Source organism: Dermacentor variabilis, unplaced genomic scaffold, assembly GCF_050947875.1.
Source record: "Dermacentor variabilis isolate Ectoservices unplaced genomic scaffold, ASM5094787v1 scaffold_23, whole genome shotgun sequence".
In the NCBI taxonomy this organism is placed as follows: Eukaryota; Metazoa; Arthropoda; class Arachnida; order Ixodida; family Ixodidae; genus Dermacentor; species Dermacentor variabilis.
In genome coordinates, this window is record NW_027460401.1 from 1,364,266 (window position 1) to 1,382,611 (window position 18,346).

General features: G+C 45.1%; 1 protein-coding gene across 9 annotated transcripts in view; it reads right to left on the reverse strand.

Moving 5' to 3' along the window:
- The window catches only part of Rel (nuclear factor NF-kappa-B family member relish), a 450,112-nt gene that overhangs the window by 191,404 nt on the left and 240,362 nt on the right, over positions 1-18,346 (reverse strand). For 8 of the 9 annotated variants that reach the window (XM_075678481.1, XM_075678479.1, XM_075678480.1 and 5 more), the window contains exons 6-8: positions 15,050-15,199; positions 13,310-13,405; positions 1,483-1,580 (exon numbers count right to left, since the gene is read on the reverse strand). In XM_075678481.1, the coding sequence (XP_075534596.1) occupies positions 1,483-1,580; positions 13,310-13,405; positions 15,050-15,199 (344 nt within the window). The remainder of the gene's footprint in view (positions 1-1,482; positions 1,581-13,309; positions 13,406-15,049; positions 15,200-18,346) is intronic. The other variant, XM_075678478.1, reaches the window with a different exon arrangement.

An 18,346-nucleotide genomic window follows, 5' to 3' on the forward strand; every position in this document is an offset into this window, starting at 1 on the left:
ATGGTACAACATAACTCTGCTCATTTTGTTTTTTCTAATTATAACCGAACTGCCAGCACTTCTGTAATGAAATTAAACCTTGATTTGCCATCTTTCACCTCTCGTCATAAAGGCCTTAGACTTTCACTTTTTCATAAGATATTTCATCATCCTTCCCTTCGCGATGAACTTATCTCTCCTCCTCAATACATTTCATCAAGGTTAGATCACAATAACAAAGTTGGAATTTCATTATGTGAAACCAATGTCATGCCTCATTCATTCCTTCCACGTACATCTGCTGAGTGGAATTGCCTACCCGCCTCAACCACTACTAGTGTTGACCATAATCACTTCATGGCAGTATTAGACAACATTGTATAAACAGGAGCATTTCATTCATGTTTTTGTACTACCAATTGTATCATTGTTTTGTATTACCGGAACACAGTATTACTGCACTGTATGCACCGTATTTCATTTTTTTAACCAGCACTCCAAGAACACTCAGATAACATTGTACAACCTAGAGCCATCTATTTCTGTACTACTAGCCATTTCGCTGCACTGTACTTTTTTTTTCTGTATTTGATGTAACTACTCCCCTCTTTAATGCCCCTGGCCCTGAGGGTACACGAAATAAATAAATAAACTCGCCATGCTTTCCAAGCTTCGAAGTCAATCGCGAGGACCACAAAGGCGGAGTCAATGCTATTGCTGACAGCGGCGAATTCTTTCAATAAAAAACACGGCACATAATGGCAAGAAGCTTAATAGCAGACGTCGAAGTGGCTAGACCTAGCGTTGCCGCAGTGGTGGCTATGGCTGTCAGCGGATCTCCGTGCGAGCACCGGTTTGAGGTGGCGAGGTAACCAAAATGGCGGCAGTGGTGGCTTTGATTATTGCCGTTTCAGATCTGCCGTCACACGGCAAAAAGTCCGGAAAATCGGATAGCGAAGGGTTCTTTCGTATGAAATTCCAGACGTTCTTATACACTGACTCTATGGGGTGCGTGGTGGTGCCATGAAGCCGTCCGAATTATCGAGTGTCCGGAAAGTTGGTCACTGACTGTACACTGGCAACTCCTCCAGTGCATGCGGCATCAAAGAAGATTCGTTACGATTCCTCTCTGTTACTCGAGCCAGCATTACTGCGACTTTTGTTCCCTTTCAATAAAATTACACTTCATTTTCCCTGTTAGAAGAAGAAATTCCTCGAGTTTTCAGTATTTCCAGACTATTCAAAATCCCTGAGAATTCCTGGTTTTCCCAGTTTTCCTGGTTGGTAGGCCCCTGATTTTTCCTTGTCACAAAAGTTGCACTGGATTCCTTTTAAAATGACTGCAACAATGCTGCTTTTGCTGTTGTTTTCCTCCTAAGGTTTGTGACCATGAATCAGGGCAGAAGAGCCAACCATGTTGCACTACAAGTGCCTATGAGAAGTCTAACAAAGCCAACTGTGTGTGTGTCTGGGGGGGGGGGGGGGGTAAGTAAGTACTCTCACCTGATAGTGCACATCTGACTCCTGGAATGTGGCTGCTGCCTCCCAGGTCCTCTCCTTTGTCTCCTCGTTTTCTTCAAAGAACTTGATCTGTATGTCCTCTGCACATTGGGAGTGAAGCAAGCGAGAGAATAGTAGGATGACAATATGAAATGTGCCTAGAAATGCAGATTTGATGTATGTTTCCCCGTCAAAACATTTCTGGCACTTGCACAGCTATCAATCAGTGGAAAAAGGGTTTAACAACTTATCTGGACTGTGGGACAGCCTAAAGTCAACCTGAAACTAATTTTTGGTGCAGGTAAGCTTTTATTTCTGGAATAATCTGGAGCAGCTGAGTTTTGATTTTGGAGAAGTGTCCAGCAGTATATCAAAGCCATAGTACAATGAAAACCAGAAAAAAAGAAAGTTTTGCATGAGCCAGTCCTGAACTGGAATGCAATTTTTCACTCTGAAATGAAAGCCAAGTGGTAAAAAAAGAAAACAGTTTCTGGTTCAGTAGATTACTACACTGGAGCTTTTCATCCATGCCCTGCCTGCACTTCTGGTGCAATCATGATACATGATATACCTAAGCACACGGACTCGCTGTCGGTGGCAACATCGTTATTGCAGTATTCAATGTGGCTTGTCGGGGGGGGCAGGCATGTTAGCAGTACACTCGCCAGCGTTTCAAGCTAGTGACTATCAAATAGCTCTCTCGTTGTGGGAGACCTACATAATCACTGTAATAAACAAGCGTTTGAGGTGCTGAAATGAAGAACAGCATGTGTACCTATCTGTTTTTCTTTTCTTTCTTTCTTTTCAGGCACCTCAGGAGCACATTTCAAGTATATAAATTTATGCTGTTTTCCTATAACTATTCTTAGGATATGAAAACTAACACAAGATCATTGAAACAGGTTTGAACAGTTACTTTTTTGTGCTCTGGAGTTAAAATGAATAGTTTTCACCGAACTGGCAAAAAATAAAGTTTTATTTCGACACCCTGATCTGGAGCACATAATTTTGACTGGCACATCAATATTATTGGACCATCAATAGACAGCATAATTGTTATCTATTGCCAAAGGATTTATATACAGTACAGTATAGTCATAGATACACGAGAAAAAATGCTGACTACATGCAATAAAATAAGTGAAATCATTAATTTGACCCTCATTAATTCGGAAAATCAGATATTCAGGCTCACCCTCTGATCCCGGCAACCATATGCATTATTCAATGGCATCAAACTTTCATCAATTTGGATGCGCACCGGTTAATTCAGCCGACTCTTATGGCACTGCCACAAGTGTGCGATGCAAAAGTGGTACGAGTAGCATTGGTGCGGGAGCCACACCGAAAGGAGAAAAACTGCGCAGTCGCCATCAGTGGATGACCACGGGCCCAAGGTCACTCAGTTCAAGGCACCCTCACAGTTGAGGACGAAAGCTGATCCTACCGTGGCCCGACATCCTTGGACTGAAAAAAGTGACAAGGGTGCTTACTGTAACAGCTGAGGATGAAAGGCCATTCTACTGCTGCCAGTGCACTATCGTCAAATCTACTGGCTATATATGATTGGTTGCTGCCCAGCCCGCTGGCAACAAAACAATCGGGATGTGCGCATGGTAGTGAAAAACACGTCTGCTCGGATGAAGACGAGTGCATTTGCCAGCAAATATTAAACTCCCGTATTTACATGATTGTAAGTCGACCCCCCCTCCCCATATCGCGTGTGACGGAGAAAAAAATGAAGAAGAGCATACCCGAGGGTGCATTCGATAACGAAAATTTATTGGTAGCTGGCATGGTCACTGGAATAATTTGGAATAATCCACCCATTTCTTGGCCAATCCCCCATCATGGGTAGGAGCCACACACATGATAGGCAACAATAACAACCACTCGTCCTCACTAATGGTGCCATCTTCATCGTTCCCACAGCCCGTCGTCCAGCGAAACTCCATGTTTGGCAAACGACCACACCACGACATATTGTGCAACAGCAGCCCATGCCAAACGCATCCACCGCATCCACACGCAGCCGTCAGGGAGGCTCTTTTGACAGGTCCGGTTGGCGTAAGTTTGCAGTCTTCTGCTGCCAGCCACTCGTCGTACTCACGGCGGAGCCGGTCCTTATTAAAAGGCTAAGATCTGGGCTTGTTTCACGACCATGTCGCACTTCACTGCAGGGACCGATTACGCATTTCAGCGACATACGCCGCAAGCTTGGCCTACAGCTCCGGAAAGCGTCCAGACTTTGGCCCATGGGAAATTCTTCGCTTGCCATCACAGGTGAAAATTTTGCTTCACTGCAGCCGCCACTCTCGCACCACCCATTCAGAAACATCGAACTTGCGGCCCGCTGCGCAGTGATTTGTTTCTTCGGTGTAAAGGATGGCAGCCCTCTTGAACACTGCTGTGAACGAGCACCAAAAGGCCTGGAGCACTCATGACGACTGAGGAAGCATGGAAGTAGCACGTAGCTAGCAGTCAAGTCAAAGAGAGAGAGAAGTAGTTCTTGAGGGGGAAAAGGAAAGGTTGACGCTATTTTCTGCAGCCCTTGCTGGAGCACGGCTCAGCGCCAAGCAGTCAAGCAGAGCGCGTCAAACTAAGAGGTACAGGGAAAGAGAAACACGTGAGCGGTGTCCGCTCTCCCATGAACTATCGGTACGCCCAGCAAGCGCCGCCGTTCTGAGGGTGCCGCCGCGAATGGAACAGCAGCACTTCCATCAACTATCGACATCCCCCCCCCCCCCAATGAGTGTTGTGTTCACTGTAAAACTCTCAAAAATGTTGAAAAACCCTTCCAAAAAACGAAGGCCATAGAGCAAACATAACATTGTAATTAGGTTGTAGCTCCCCTGATATTTCGTTGGTCTCACTTTTTTGGCGGTGCCATGTTTTGGCTTTGATTGTAAGTCGACCCCCACCCCCACTTCAGATTTTCAAATCTAAATAAATAGGTTGGCTTACAATCGTGTAAATACGGTACACCTGCATGTCAAATTAACAAGTTTCAGCACTATTAATATCGTCCCAGCTAACAATCTGCCCTTAACCCTTTCAGGGTCGATTTTTTTCGCCACATGCGACCGCCCAGGGTCGATTTTTTTGTTGCAGATTCCAATTCTTCTGAGGGACCTATTTCGAAAAGAATTTACCGTAGTTTTCCTAGGGTGACTTACGCGTAAAGTGAGAAAAAAAATATTTTGCATTGGTATATATGTACTCTTTATTCATTAATAACAACAATAAAAAAAGGAAATAAACTTATAAGAATTAAAAATTTCATTCAATGTTATAGTTCAAGGCTTAGAATATGCGCACATGAAAATATTTCGCAAGTCTCAAATGTTCCTGCTCTTACACTAATATTTACGTTCATAGTGTAAGCAAACTGCGTAGGTGAGCACACTCAAGAAAACTGTGTGGTTGTGTGCCCATCAAAAAAGAAAAACGTATGACAGACTTCCGCTAATCTTCATCTTATCGACTACCAGATGCAATAAGATATCGTGAGTCTCCAAAAAAAAGAAAAGAAAAAAAGGAAACGCATGCAAGGCGGCATCCTTCCTATGCTCACCCCTGTGAGCACTAAACGAGCGAGAAACAGGCGGCCGCCCTTTGTGCAATTATAACGACATGGCCATAAGTTTTGCGAGCACAAAAAGTCGAAACCACCTACGGAACAAAACCCAAACTGCCGCATGTGCTCGCGCGCGCCAATGCGCGAGCGGTAGTATATAGATGCGTGGGAGCAAACTAGCCCTAAAACAAACCCTGAAACGAAAACCGAGAGCGGGAGGCAAAGAAAAAAATTCCCTGTATTCCCACATAGTGGCAGCACATTGCAGAAAAGAAAAAAATTAGAAAATTGGTGCGCTTTTTAAACGTACAGACGGCGCCGTAAATAGATCATTTTGGAGTTGTTCATGGCACCGTATATTTATGTCATTGACCCTCAAAGGGTTAAATAAATTTGTACTATTGGCAAAAGAAGTGCTGCAAGCCGTTGCCTGCCTAGCTCCAAACAGGCCTTGATTGCATGCACCTTGCGCAGAGGGAGATGAGCGCCTGTGACAATGCGCTCTGCTGTACAAGTAAAACGGCCTTCACAAAGTGTGCTCGCGCTGCCCCACCTTAAAGGCCATGGTTTTTCGTGGCCTCTGAGATCAACAGCATAATGTCTTGCGCTGTGCCAACAATCTTAGGGGCTACAAACTTCTAATGTTTCGGAGATGGTTACCACAGCCAAAGCTGTTCTGACACAGCATGTGGAAATTTCGGCATTTTTTTCTGCTTTCAGGACAATTCGGCATGGTAATTCATGCGAGTATCAAAATTGTGCAATTAGCACAGATGGCCCACCCCTGCTTATCAGAATGAGCAATGTGGTTATAGTGTAGGTGGGAAGGTCATGCTGTACATCGATGAAAATCAGCATGACATTACCCTTGAGGTGAATGTACACAGGCACAGAAAAGTGTGAAAGATAGCCCAAGACACCCCTCCGAGGCCAAGCATCATCATTAAATACATTGACGCTCTTCTTGTCTGCACGAGAATGTGTATCTCTGCAATATCCTCATCGTCGGCTTATTTCTATGTCCACTGCAGGAGGAAGGCCCCTCCCAGTGATCTCCAATTACCCCTGTATTGTGCCAGCCGATTCCATCCTATGCCTGCAAATTTCTTAATTTCATCACACCACCTAGCTCCCTGTTGTCACCAAGACTGCATTTCTCTTCCCTTGGCACTCACTCTGCAACGCTAATAGACCACCAGTTATCTGCCCTATCCATTACATGGCTTGCCTCCATTCTTTCAAAAAAAAAAAAAAGAAAGATTGAGCAAGTTGGTGTCAATTCATGGTAACAAGCAGCGAAAACGACAGGAACAAAGAAAGAACCACACAGGACGAGCGCTGACCATGTGGTTTTTTTTTCTTTGTCCTCATTGTTTGCATCTCCCATTTTCATTTCTTTCTCTTAATCTTAACTAGAATATTGGCTATCCTCATTTGCTGTCGAAGCCATACTGCTGTCTTGCTGTCTTTTAACGTTACACCAATCATTTTTTGTTCCACCTTAGCTTCTTCTAAAGCATTGTTACCCTCTAAGTTAGGCCCCACATGTTAGTATTGATAGAATGCAATGATTATATACTTTATTTTCAAGGATAGCAGTAAGATTCCTGCTACGACTTGGCAATGCCTGCCATATGCACTACAACCAATCTTTTTTTTTAATGTAAATTTCCTTGGCATGGATCTCGGTCCCCTGCGACGGTCTAGATTCATTCATTCATTTACTGACACTGTCAGTGCTATTACTGAGGCTATTACAAAGCGGAAAGAAAGAAGAGAAAAAAAAGGTACACGAATGATACAAATAACATCTTGTTGCAGACCAAAAAGAGAGAAACGATACAAAGACATAGATACACACATAATCAGCCAGGCAAGTGTGACACATGCAGGTCAGAGGACATACTCATGTGCACAGCTACCAAACACAAACTAGGCATTTTCCACACGTGGGACGTGGCACATGTTCATCAACGCCACCCAAAGAAGCACTCAGTGCCGTGGACTGTACAACAGCAGCCTGTTCCATTTCACAATTGTACAGGGGAAGAGACTAAATTTAGAACAGTCACACGATATTGGAGTGGTATATGCATGCTGCTACAGTGCCTTGACGGTTCATTTGTATGGCTTTCAACGTAATCATCAGCGTTCATATTACAAAGCTCATGAATAGTTTGGTAAGAAAGCTTTAGCCTTTTCTGCTTAGTTCGTAACTCCAGTGGTGGAAGTTTAGCATGTTTACATAATTCAGTTGAGGAATAAAAGGTACAATATTTATGAAGTATATATCTGGCAGCAGGGCACTGTGCTGAATTTCTGAACATCCCATGTTGAGAATTAACATCTTCGAGAGAAGAGTGAGAGAATGCTCTATGAACTGTACCTTAGCAGTGTTTTTCACAGGCCTTACTGCCGTGCCAGCTTGGTTAAGAGCTGCAGTGAAATCCCGAAAGTTCGAAATCCGCTCATTCAAATTAACAGATCATTTGAACGGCTCAGTTGGTGCAGGCAAAGTCCTATTTATTTGACTAGAGAAAAACTCTTGTGAATTCCAACTCCAAAAACGGTGCAGCATTTACTTCGAAAGAAATTTCTTGCCCCCATGGACCACTTTCTGGACAAACCCAAGCCACAGGTTCCATGTGTCGCAACTGCCTTAACGTCGCGTGCCGTAAAAATGACGAGGAAATAGGCGCAGGGAGACTGAACAAGAGCAAGCAGAGTGGCTCCTTTCACATCCAGCTTCAAGGGAGCCCCATCGCGTGCCCTTGATCCAGTTATCACGCACTCAGCTAGCCTCCTAGAATGCGCTCGACACGCCATCTCCAACGCTGGGCAAACGGAAGGGCTCGGATGCTTTCCCGTGAACCCACAGCAAATTGTGCGTGTATCTTATTGCACTTGGACTTTACATAGAACCTAGGCTTCTACGACTACATGTCGTTGTGCACTGATGCAGGAAAGACAATACTTTTTCAATGCGAGCCCAGAGACGTTTTTGGTTTTGCGCGCTGTGCCACATGATTGATCGGGTGGTAAATTTAAGGTGCTCTCCTTAGTTAAAACTTTGTTTTATTTGAATAAAGTTCCAGTCTCCTTGGAGTTTGAATTAACGAGATCATACTGTACAACTTTCACTTATCAAATTCTGATAGGCTTGAGATACGCTCTCAGCTGTTTTTCTTATTCAGCAAGGTCATCGTCATGACTCGGAAGATACATGTGCAATTCATGGAACTCCAGAACATGTCATTTGCTTGCTCCAGTCATGAAGACCTGTTCTTGCTAAAGCCCCTTCATACACGTTTCCGCCGACCAGGTTAAGTACCGCCAACTTGCCCTCCTCCTCCACGCGCCTCTCCCACTCACCCCCTTAGCTTCCGGCACCAAGCGGAACTTACCTAGCTGCAGCTTCCTGTTCCAAGTAGAAGTGACGCTATGTTTTTTAGCGTTGTTTACTTTCGTGTCGCTGGAGAGGCTTTAATTGCACCAGCTGCGGTTGAAACTGCGAATGCGATTCCATCCAAGAACCACCGCCTATTGTAACCAGCGATCTGCTCGTGATCGCTGCTTCGCGTCAAACTGCGACCAGTTGTGGCACGAGCGACAACGTACAGTGGAATGTAGTGCCTGGGCGCTTGGAGACCACTGCCGTTTTTCGTGCATTTGGAAAACAGTGACCGCGAACTACTACTTCAGTGGAATACAACAGCTTGTCCCCTTTGCATTCTTCTTATGGTGACTGCCACAGCTCTGCTAAGCACGTGTGGGCGTCTCACTATCGTCTAACAGCAGTCAAAGCGGAAATTCCCGCAACGCAACTCCAGGAAGCGGAAACGCTGGAACCGGAAATTTTTAAACCGGAAATGCCGGAACCGCATTTGGTGTGACGAGAAAAGGCTGCGCAATACAAAGGTTGCCGCTACTTAAGAAAGCGGCGGTGGAGCGTGGATGCAGGGGCTTTAGTTCTTGCTATTGACAAGTGTGCTTGTTTGTTTTTATCGGTCGACACATTTCACCGCCTAACAAAGGTTATCGCACAGCGCAGGACGCGCCTGCATGTATCGAAAGTTTCTGGAATGTTATCGATGCTTCCATCTGCTGTCTGTGACCGAACCTTGTGTAATCTGATTGTATGTGTACGCGACACGAATAATGTAGAACTTTGTGGAAGGCACGCGGGTCCCAGCGATAACTCTGGAACATTCGATGACTGATGTATAAAAGCGGATGCGCTTGACCCGCTGATCACATTTTCAATGACCGCCGAGTGTTTCGCCGTTTTCGTTGAGCATTGAGTGTAGCCTGTTTTTCTGGGCACAGGTTTTCCCAATAAAGTTAGTTTCGCCATTCACAGTTTATTCTTACTGTGTCCTCAACCGTCACTACCACGTGACATTATGCTAAAATTTAGGTTTAGAATTGCTGCTCCTGAGTAAATCAAGTATTTTTTTTTTAAGGAACCGTTGTATCTAAACAAAGGAAAAGAAACTTATCACCGCTTCTGTGACTGTTTGCACATTTCTACTGCGTAAGCACAATCTGCTATTAGACCTTACACCCACTGAAGAAAATGGGTAACAACAAAACACACAACTGGCAAGAAACAAGCACAAATGCGCCCAGCCACAAATTTCTGATGGAAATAATAACACACAACCAGCACCAAGCCAGTATGGTACCTGGTTCTAATGTGCCAGCAATTTTTGGGCCTATCTTCCAGTAAAATCTGCAATGAATAAAAATTGCACAGTGGAATTGCCCGCATGTGTACATGAAAACTACTTGAATTATGAGTCTAGGATCTTTTAAATGCATGATTAAGTTTTTAAGGGCCCCTCACCAGACCCCACTGCAAATTTTAGTTATACGCTAGAAGTTCTATGCCGTGCCATGGTGAGTGACATTGCTAGAACTGCGCTTTACCTTGTGAGTGTTACCTCAACTCTCTGACTGAGAGCAACACTTCAAAAAATAGGATGCGCGGTGTTCGGTTTGAAATTTCTGCTGTTTTTGCTGCGCACAACACTGCTTGCTTGCTTTAGGCAAGATTTTGATGAGTAGTTAATTGTTAAGAATTATACCAAGAAACTATTCCTACCATTGTGAAGCATATGGTTCCTAGTACCCAGCTATGTGCCTAAAGCAAGATTTTGATGAGTAGTTCTTGCTCCATTGTTCCCAAAAACAATGCTAATTGATTTTTAGTTAACTTGAGAACTAAATGGCATATTTTAAAAACAATTGCATATTTGAAATCAGCATAAAACAGTGAACACCACTGTGCAATTTCATTAAATTTGGCGAAGGGGGTCTTAATGAAGGTCGGAATACCCAATTATACAGCAGATCAAAGCTTTCTGTTCAAAATGGGTTCAAAGTGGCTGTTTAATGTACGAACAATAAAAAACTATCAAAACTGAGATACAAAATCCGGTCCTACCATTGTGTGCATTCTTCATGTAGCTCAATACTGCAACAAAAATTACAATTCTAGGTGCCCCGATTACTGTGAAATTGCTAGCGGAAGGATGCAAATATTCAAAAATTCATGTTTTGAGAAAACACACAAAAAAATCAAGCTCATTTTTAGTCAAATATAACAAAAAGTATTGATATATCCACATACCTAAATGGTCAGTAGCCACCAGGAATGTAATCTGTCTGCCTACAGCTGCCCAAATGGCGTTTTTTGAAGGCTTGTCACAGATTTTCTGCTGATGCCCGCTTGCGGGCTAATGCTGATGCTCGCCGGTTATCTTTCTCGGCCATTCTCACGCTCTTCGGAAGCCCCATGTTCAAATGAAGCTCCTGGAGTATGGCAGATGAAGCTCTCTCATTCCCCAAATTAAATTTCATCACTGCCTCAGCCACAGCAGCTTCAACAACAAAAAGCGAGGCATGCTGTTCCTTACGTGCCAATGCCCAAATCATGGAATGCAAGCATTCATTATTGTTTTGGGTCATGCTGTGCTGGCCCCTTTGACGCAATTTTTCTTCTGAGAGGCGCCCATACACAGGTAGAATGGCTTGACAAACATGGATAGGCAAATTATATCGATGCTTTGGGATGCGCTCATTTTTTGCTTGTGCAGCATTCTGACGGCACCAAGAGTCTGGACCAGATGGGCAAAGACAGTGGTTTGAAACCCTGTCGCTTGACATGATGTGGTGGTATGTTGCCATCACAGCCTTCTGCATAGCCTTCACATCCCCTTTGTTGGATTTTAATGCCCATCCATAGTAGGCACTAAGTTTGGTGATCAGGTCACCCATCAATTTTCCTTTGCCACCAAGTGTTTCAGAAGCAGAGCACTTGTGTTTGGCAACGAGAGTGCGCAAAGCAGTCCCCATCCTTTTTTGGACGTGATTCACACAATCTTCCTACTCGACTGGCACAAAGCCATACACTTTGGCTTGATTGAGAGCAAGAAATGTGTGACTATCACCATCTGAGAAGACTGTGCTGTACCTCAGTTTGTGCAGCTGAAGTGACCTCTGGAACAGTATAAGCGCCGCTTCAACTTTCATCTCCCCTGCTTTTTTTTCTCTGTATTTTTTTGGCACATATGGCTTGCCTTCCAATCTTGGTAGTCCATGTCACCAGGTTTCGGGCTGCGCACACACCCAGCACACAAGTTGCTCAGGACAACGTAGTCTAGCACAAATCCGGAGAACAGTTCAACGACCGTGCCCACTCCGATGCGTGATGAATAGCTGCGCGTCATCCATGAGCCATCGCAGGATACCACTATATTCCCGGAGTTCGCAAGTTTCAAGTCATTATACAATGACTTCACTGATAGCGCACACGTGCCCATCAGCTCTTGGGCAGCAGACGACACCGCCAGCGCCAGCTTCTGCTTGAGATAGCCTTGCTACGTTTTGTTATGAAGGCCACGGTACGAGATTTTCATTGCAGCAGAAACTTCATTCATCGCTGTTTTTAGATTTTCAGTGCTAACCATTGCACGAGCAGCGAGAACGTTCACTATGAAGGGGTTGACTGTTTTGCTGTTTTTCATGCAGGGCGAGCTTCACTCGGAAACAACACCGCCACAGTTTTCACAAATGGCGAGAAGCTTGACTGCAAGGCCGTATTCTCGCTCCTCCGAGTCAAAAGTAAGGGAGCCGCCACAGAGATTGCACTTTAGAAGCGAGAGCAAAGCACCTATCGCTTCCGCACAGATAACATAAAAGCGTGACTCCATCTCCGCCAGCTTGTCTGCACCATCGTTGATGCTTGTACACGTGTCCAATTTCCGCTTCGTTGCCGAAGTTCCCGCCAGTTGTTGAATGTTTTCCCCTGCTTGCTCCTGCTGTTGGAGCAATTCCCCTGGCTGCACCATCTTTGTGTCGTGCCGAACGCTGCTGCTGCGATCATTATCGGCCGGCGACGTCGTTAGGCCTAGCTCGCTCTCGCCAGGGCCGTTGCATTCCGAATTGCAGCCGTCGCTTGAAACCGCCGGCGAGTGGCCATCGCTGTGTTTTTCGGCAGGGTCGGAGCACTTTTCAAAGTTGTAGCACGCTCGCTTTCTTTTGTTGCCAAACTTGTTTCGAGTGGCAAACTTCCGACATCACTACACACTACGCTAGCAGCTTTCTAAATGGCATCACGGTTCGCTTTTCAAATGCGTCCGCGCGCCGCAGCAGACGACGCCAGCTGCCTAAGCCAATCGCAGGACTTTATTTAGTCACGTGCACTGAATGGGGTCACAAGCTGGGACTTTTTTTCGATGCAGTATTTCTACATAGCAAATAGGGGGACGAACGAAAATATGGCGGGAAATTGAAGAGGAGTAGTTCTTTCCAACACGACCAAGATGGCCACAACAGCATACGTCGTTCAACAACATGTGTGGCATGAAAAAAGCCGCCTTTTTATGCTTCTTTCTGTCAAAATATAGCTCACAGTGGTTACATACATTGATATTGCGGCTAAAATATTTATCCATGAGGCGAGGAACTTGGTCAAAATATGCGGCAGTATTTGTATATTACGAAAATACCATTTTCAAGTAACCCATTTTTTTTCGCGATTTTTTGGGTCTCTAAGACCTGTGTCCCCCCTTAACTTGGTACAGTGCACCTTTAACTAGTTAAGTACCTCACTGCCTCATCAAACACATCATAGTGAAGTGCGATAAGCCGAAAGCTAAAGGCCATATGGTACAACTAAACCCATGATGCATCAGAAGTACTGGAGTGGGCTGCAAATGTTGAAAACTGAAGACCACGTGGAACACTCACTTTTGTTGATCTTCTCACAGAGAATCCAGACCTCATCGCCACCCTTGCATGATCCTGAGTTGCGATTTACTTTGGTTATTCTGAGCTTTCCAGCCTCTGGTCAGTGAGAAAGAATAAATATGCACCATCTGGACATCAGACTGTAAGAAAGTTGGCACACTCATTGATGAGCAGCTTGAGCAAAACACAATGAGCAGGCCCAAAAATTTGTTTCCTACAGGAACTACTCGGGGGGACATTATTTGGGCACCAGTGTCCAAGGGATCTGTCGAGCTTGCAGCTCTACAAGAATTGACATGATGGATAGGTGCATGTACAGTGGTGGTCCAGCCACTTAGGATTTTGAGCAATTTTTCGGAGCAGCCCCACCAGCATTTTGGAGTAGTTTCAGAGGAGAAAAATGAGTCTTTCTGGGAATACTTGGAGTAGTACCGCAGTAATCTGTAGGCATTTGGCAAAACTGACTATTATTGTGCAATCAGTAAGTGCTGCTCAACAGTGAAGCAAGACACAAATTAACAGCAACCAATTAAGCTTGCCTTCCCACAGACGGTATACCATGCACGGTATGTTGCTAACATATTTATTTTGGTAGGCAAGGAACTTAGTTTTGTAAACAATTAAATAATATTTTGAAGGCTAACGATAACACAGATATGCACCTGGGCACAAGAGAGACATAAAATTACAAATGAGCTAGAACAATTTGCACCAGCAGGCACAAGACAAAAAGTGATGGCAAATTTCTCATGTGCCTTCCAAATGACAATGTGCTTCGATGTGTTTTACCGCACTAAAAATGTGTATTACGCCCAGTAACAATGCTAGAAGTTCAACAAGAGACTATGCGTTTGTGAACGGCGCCAAGGTGCCTCCGTACGGTGTATCGTAAAGATGGTGATGGCGGTGGAGAACAATGTTCATACCATCCCGTATACTCGTTTTTGTTGCGAGGCGGTTTGTCGGCTTCCCCTGTGTCGTGTGGCCTCTGTGAATAGATGCAAGTTGATGCGGCATAAAACTGTAAGTTTAGTCGTTGATACACGATTGACCTTTCGAAGCACTACTGATTAGGCTTTCCATAAGCCATCGTGGAAAGCCTGTTGCTAATATGTTCGTATGAACGGCTAATCGGTGATAAGTTGTGAGATCATGCATAAATGTTTTTGACAACCGTCAAAGCTGGCAACTACTGCAATCGCGTTCACAGATTAACAGAAAGTTCCTAACTGCATGTGTAAATGTGTGAATCTGCGTGACTTCCAGTGGCTAATAGGTCCTATATTTCTGCACATAGGCCCTGCTTTCGTGGCCATTCCCTTTACAGTATGTGGCAGGCTGTTGAATTGGCTTTGGCCAACTCAGTGGTAACACCCCCTGGCCCCCCCTCCCCCCACACTTCACAGTGGCAATGTTGGTTGTGATGGCAAATAATGATTACAACAAAGTAATTTTAACCTTCCTTCAACTTCATTACAGTGAGGTTTCACAGAAAATAAATACATGAAAACATGCATGGACATACATGCATACATGCACACATGAACATAGATAAAAAGTTTGTAAAGGTAGCACACACTCTATAGAATGAGATTAGCTTGTTAACTTGTGGTGGCCCTGTTAAATTGTGTACCATGATGGCTAATTTTGCATACAAAGCTGGCTAGGTAGCATGCAGTGCAAAGTTCATGTGTTGCAAGTGCCGAAAGAAAAGGCTAGCAGGCACGACAGGTGGCTTACTTGAGTTTGCAACTGGGTTGGAGTAGGCAACGCAAAGCGGTTTCCAGACACCCTCCTCACAGCACTCAGCTGTGAAGCAGATGCGAACCAGGTTCAAATTAAGCTCGGCTGCTTCTCTCTTAGCTTCCGTTTGAAGCTGCCGTTGTTCCTCTGCAATGGTAGCATGGCACTTGATCAGCAGAAGCACGGAGGAAGGAAAAAGATAAGGAGCGAGTGTCATGTGACAACCTTAAAGCTTAGTCTTAAAGAATACAAAGGAAAGGCACTTTAATAGGTCCTAAACAAGTGATACAATTTTCCGCCACGGAGCACGCAAATAGTACAGGAGAACGAGCAGAAAATGGGTGGCGAGAATTGATCACAACGTGGGCATCACCAAGAGCTACCGCAAACCAACATATTCGAAGGTCTGGCAACCATGAAGAGCCAAGAAGCCAACGAGCAGATAGGCCCCGCAGAAAAAGAGTGTCGTCGTCACAGAAGGCTAGCTTGCAAGGCTGGTTGTTTGGCGGCATGCTCCCTCCTAGCTTTGCAGTGAAGCTGTTAAAGGGGGTTACACAGCTGTTTTTGCTTGGCGGAGAGCTGCAGCAAGCTTGGTATTAATCATCAATGAAAGAGCAACCATAGCTGGAAACTCTTTTCTTTAATCATAATTATCAATGACCATAAAATTCAAAGTTGCCTTGCACATATCATCGTCATCAGCCTGGTTACGCCCACGGCAAAGGCTTCTCCCATACTTCTCCAACTACCCGGTCATGTACTAATTGTGGCCATGTTGTCCCGGCAAACTTCTTAATCTCATCTGCCCATCTAACTTTCTGCCGCTCCCTGCTACGCTTCCCTTCCTTTGGAGTCCAGTGTCGTCTTGTGTACCTTCTCTGTGTCCGTGTGGCTTCACCAGCATGGTATGATGATCAATCACCAACTAGCCCAACTTTCCACATTACCGAGAGTCTAAACATATCGTTCATGTATAAAACCAGGCACAAATCTAGTTTGACTGTGTAGCAGGCAACTTGAGATTGCCTCTAAGTGGTAACGAGCCACATGTCCACTTCTTGCTCAAACAATTCAGTAACACATGCACTGTTTTTGTTTTCATTTCACATAGCCATTCGATTGATACAATGTGACATTCAGTGAGAGGCAATGCATAAACATGATTAAAGGAGGGGTTTGCCTGCACTTTGTAAAGGCTGGTAAGAGGCCAAAAAGGCTGAGAACTCCTAGACTAGAAGAGGAAGTCGCTGGAAAAATATCTTACCCCAAGGTTCAAATCCACGGCATCAGCAAGAGGAGCTTTTGCTGAGCAGTGTGGCAAGGTTCAATGGAGTAAGGAGACCTAACACAGCAGCTAAGCCAGACAGATTGAATAGTTGGCTGCTTCAATGACAGTGCTAAAGCCAGAACATGACATGAACTAGACAGTGTGGTAAGCTGTATCTCAGGGCTGCATCTTGCTGTATCTCCCTGGGGCCCTAGGAGTTTCTCATAGTAAATTCCAATGGCAGATTCGGAATGGCCGACGAACTCTGTGCTGAAGCACTCTGCTACGGCGGAGGGCAACAGAATGAAATCTGCGACTGAAACACAGGCACTCCTGCCAGAGCAGGGGTTGTTAGCACACATCCGCTTCCGAAAGTGCCAGGCATTCCTCATGTTTTTTTAGGCGTTTTCCATGTTGTGTTTAGAAGTTTTGTGTTTCTTTTTAGCCTCCTGCACTCTAATGGGAGTCACACTGCATGTAAGTCTGCTTCTCTTGTCCGTTGTGATTGTTGAAACACCAGTGACGCAGCGAACCCTGCGATAAGTTCTGTGGCCACACATCGAGACAGCCTGAAGTGCCTTCGGAACTGCATTTCATCAATAAAGGTAATGGCTGTTAAAATGCGAACTACCGGAAAGGAGCCATCGTCACCTCTTTATCTGAATACTGGTGAACTACGTCATTGGTGAAATGTGCAACTTTCAGTCTCTTGGCCGGTGGCCCAAACACAATGTCGAAAGCTTGCTTGAATACACTAGCTTCCGAAGCTTCTTCGTGGCTTCAGTCGCCACAGGTAGATTCGGAACCTGAGCTAGATGAATCATCACAAGCAGTAACAGTGCAAGGCAACAATGCAAAGCACGACTCATTTCTTCCGAGACCGCAATTTACGTTCACGGGCGCACACGCCATAACGATACGTTGGCTGTGGGTGGGCTGACACCAAGGGACTTCCGATCGACTCTGTCAATTTTTGCGGAGTAGAAAGCGCTGCTCCCTGGAGTGGATCTAGCGGTGGAGCTGCTCCCAATCCGCCAATGAGAGATACATGAGGCACTCTCGAACTCCCAATGGAATATACTCGCTCCTCAAGGTGCAGAAAAACTACTACCAGAAGTGCTCCGAATTTGCCATTAGAATTCACCATCAGAGTTCCCAGGACAACATGATACATAACTTTGCTAGATGAATATATGAATTTTAAAACTTTGTAATTGCAGTAAAACCTCGTTAAACTGTACCCACTTAAACAGTAGTTTTGTTTTAAAAAAGTAGTAAAGTCAAATCTTCAAATCAGCGGCCATGTATTATGCATTTTGTATCCGCATAAGCCGCACCAGCTTATTGCATACGTATCAGTTAGCACGTAGTGTTTCCACTTTTCATCGCACAATTGGGCGGCCTGGCAGAACAACAAGCCTGAGAGATCGGAACAATGGCCTCCAAGCGCCCTGTGCGTTTGCACGTGAAGCCACATCAACATCATTTCAGCGCTGTGCCAGAGAGCGTTGTGGCCGTGGTTGTGGCATCGCGCAAGCTAGGACTCGCATCATGCCGAAGCTTGGATAAAAACACCGGGTACTCAGTATAGAAGAAAAATTGGACATCGCTCGTGCTGTCGAACATGGCACAAAGAAATCGGCACCGGCACGCAACAGGGATCTACCGTGACAAAGGTGTGCAGCATTTGGAATGCGAAGAAGTTGCTTGGCAGCACTGCTGCAACCACGAAAACATGTCGGCTACACATTCGACTTTTTGCCATCGTTGCTTCTGTTGTTGCCAAAGTGTTGCCTAACGACAGCGATGAGGATGACACAGCGACAGCACAAGCGATTCAGGCCTGACAGTGGCTGAAGCTGCACGTTACATCAGCCTCATGAATGCAATTGTCGTGATGCGAACAGCAACCCGGAATGAAAAAGGTGCCCCACGACTTCTGCAGCGCTACCACGTCCGTGCATGGAGAATATGCAATGGAAATGAGGAATCCGCCATGCGAGTGTTTGCTGAGAAGAGGGGGATGG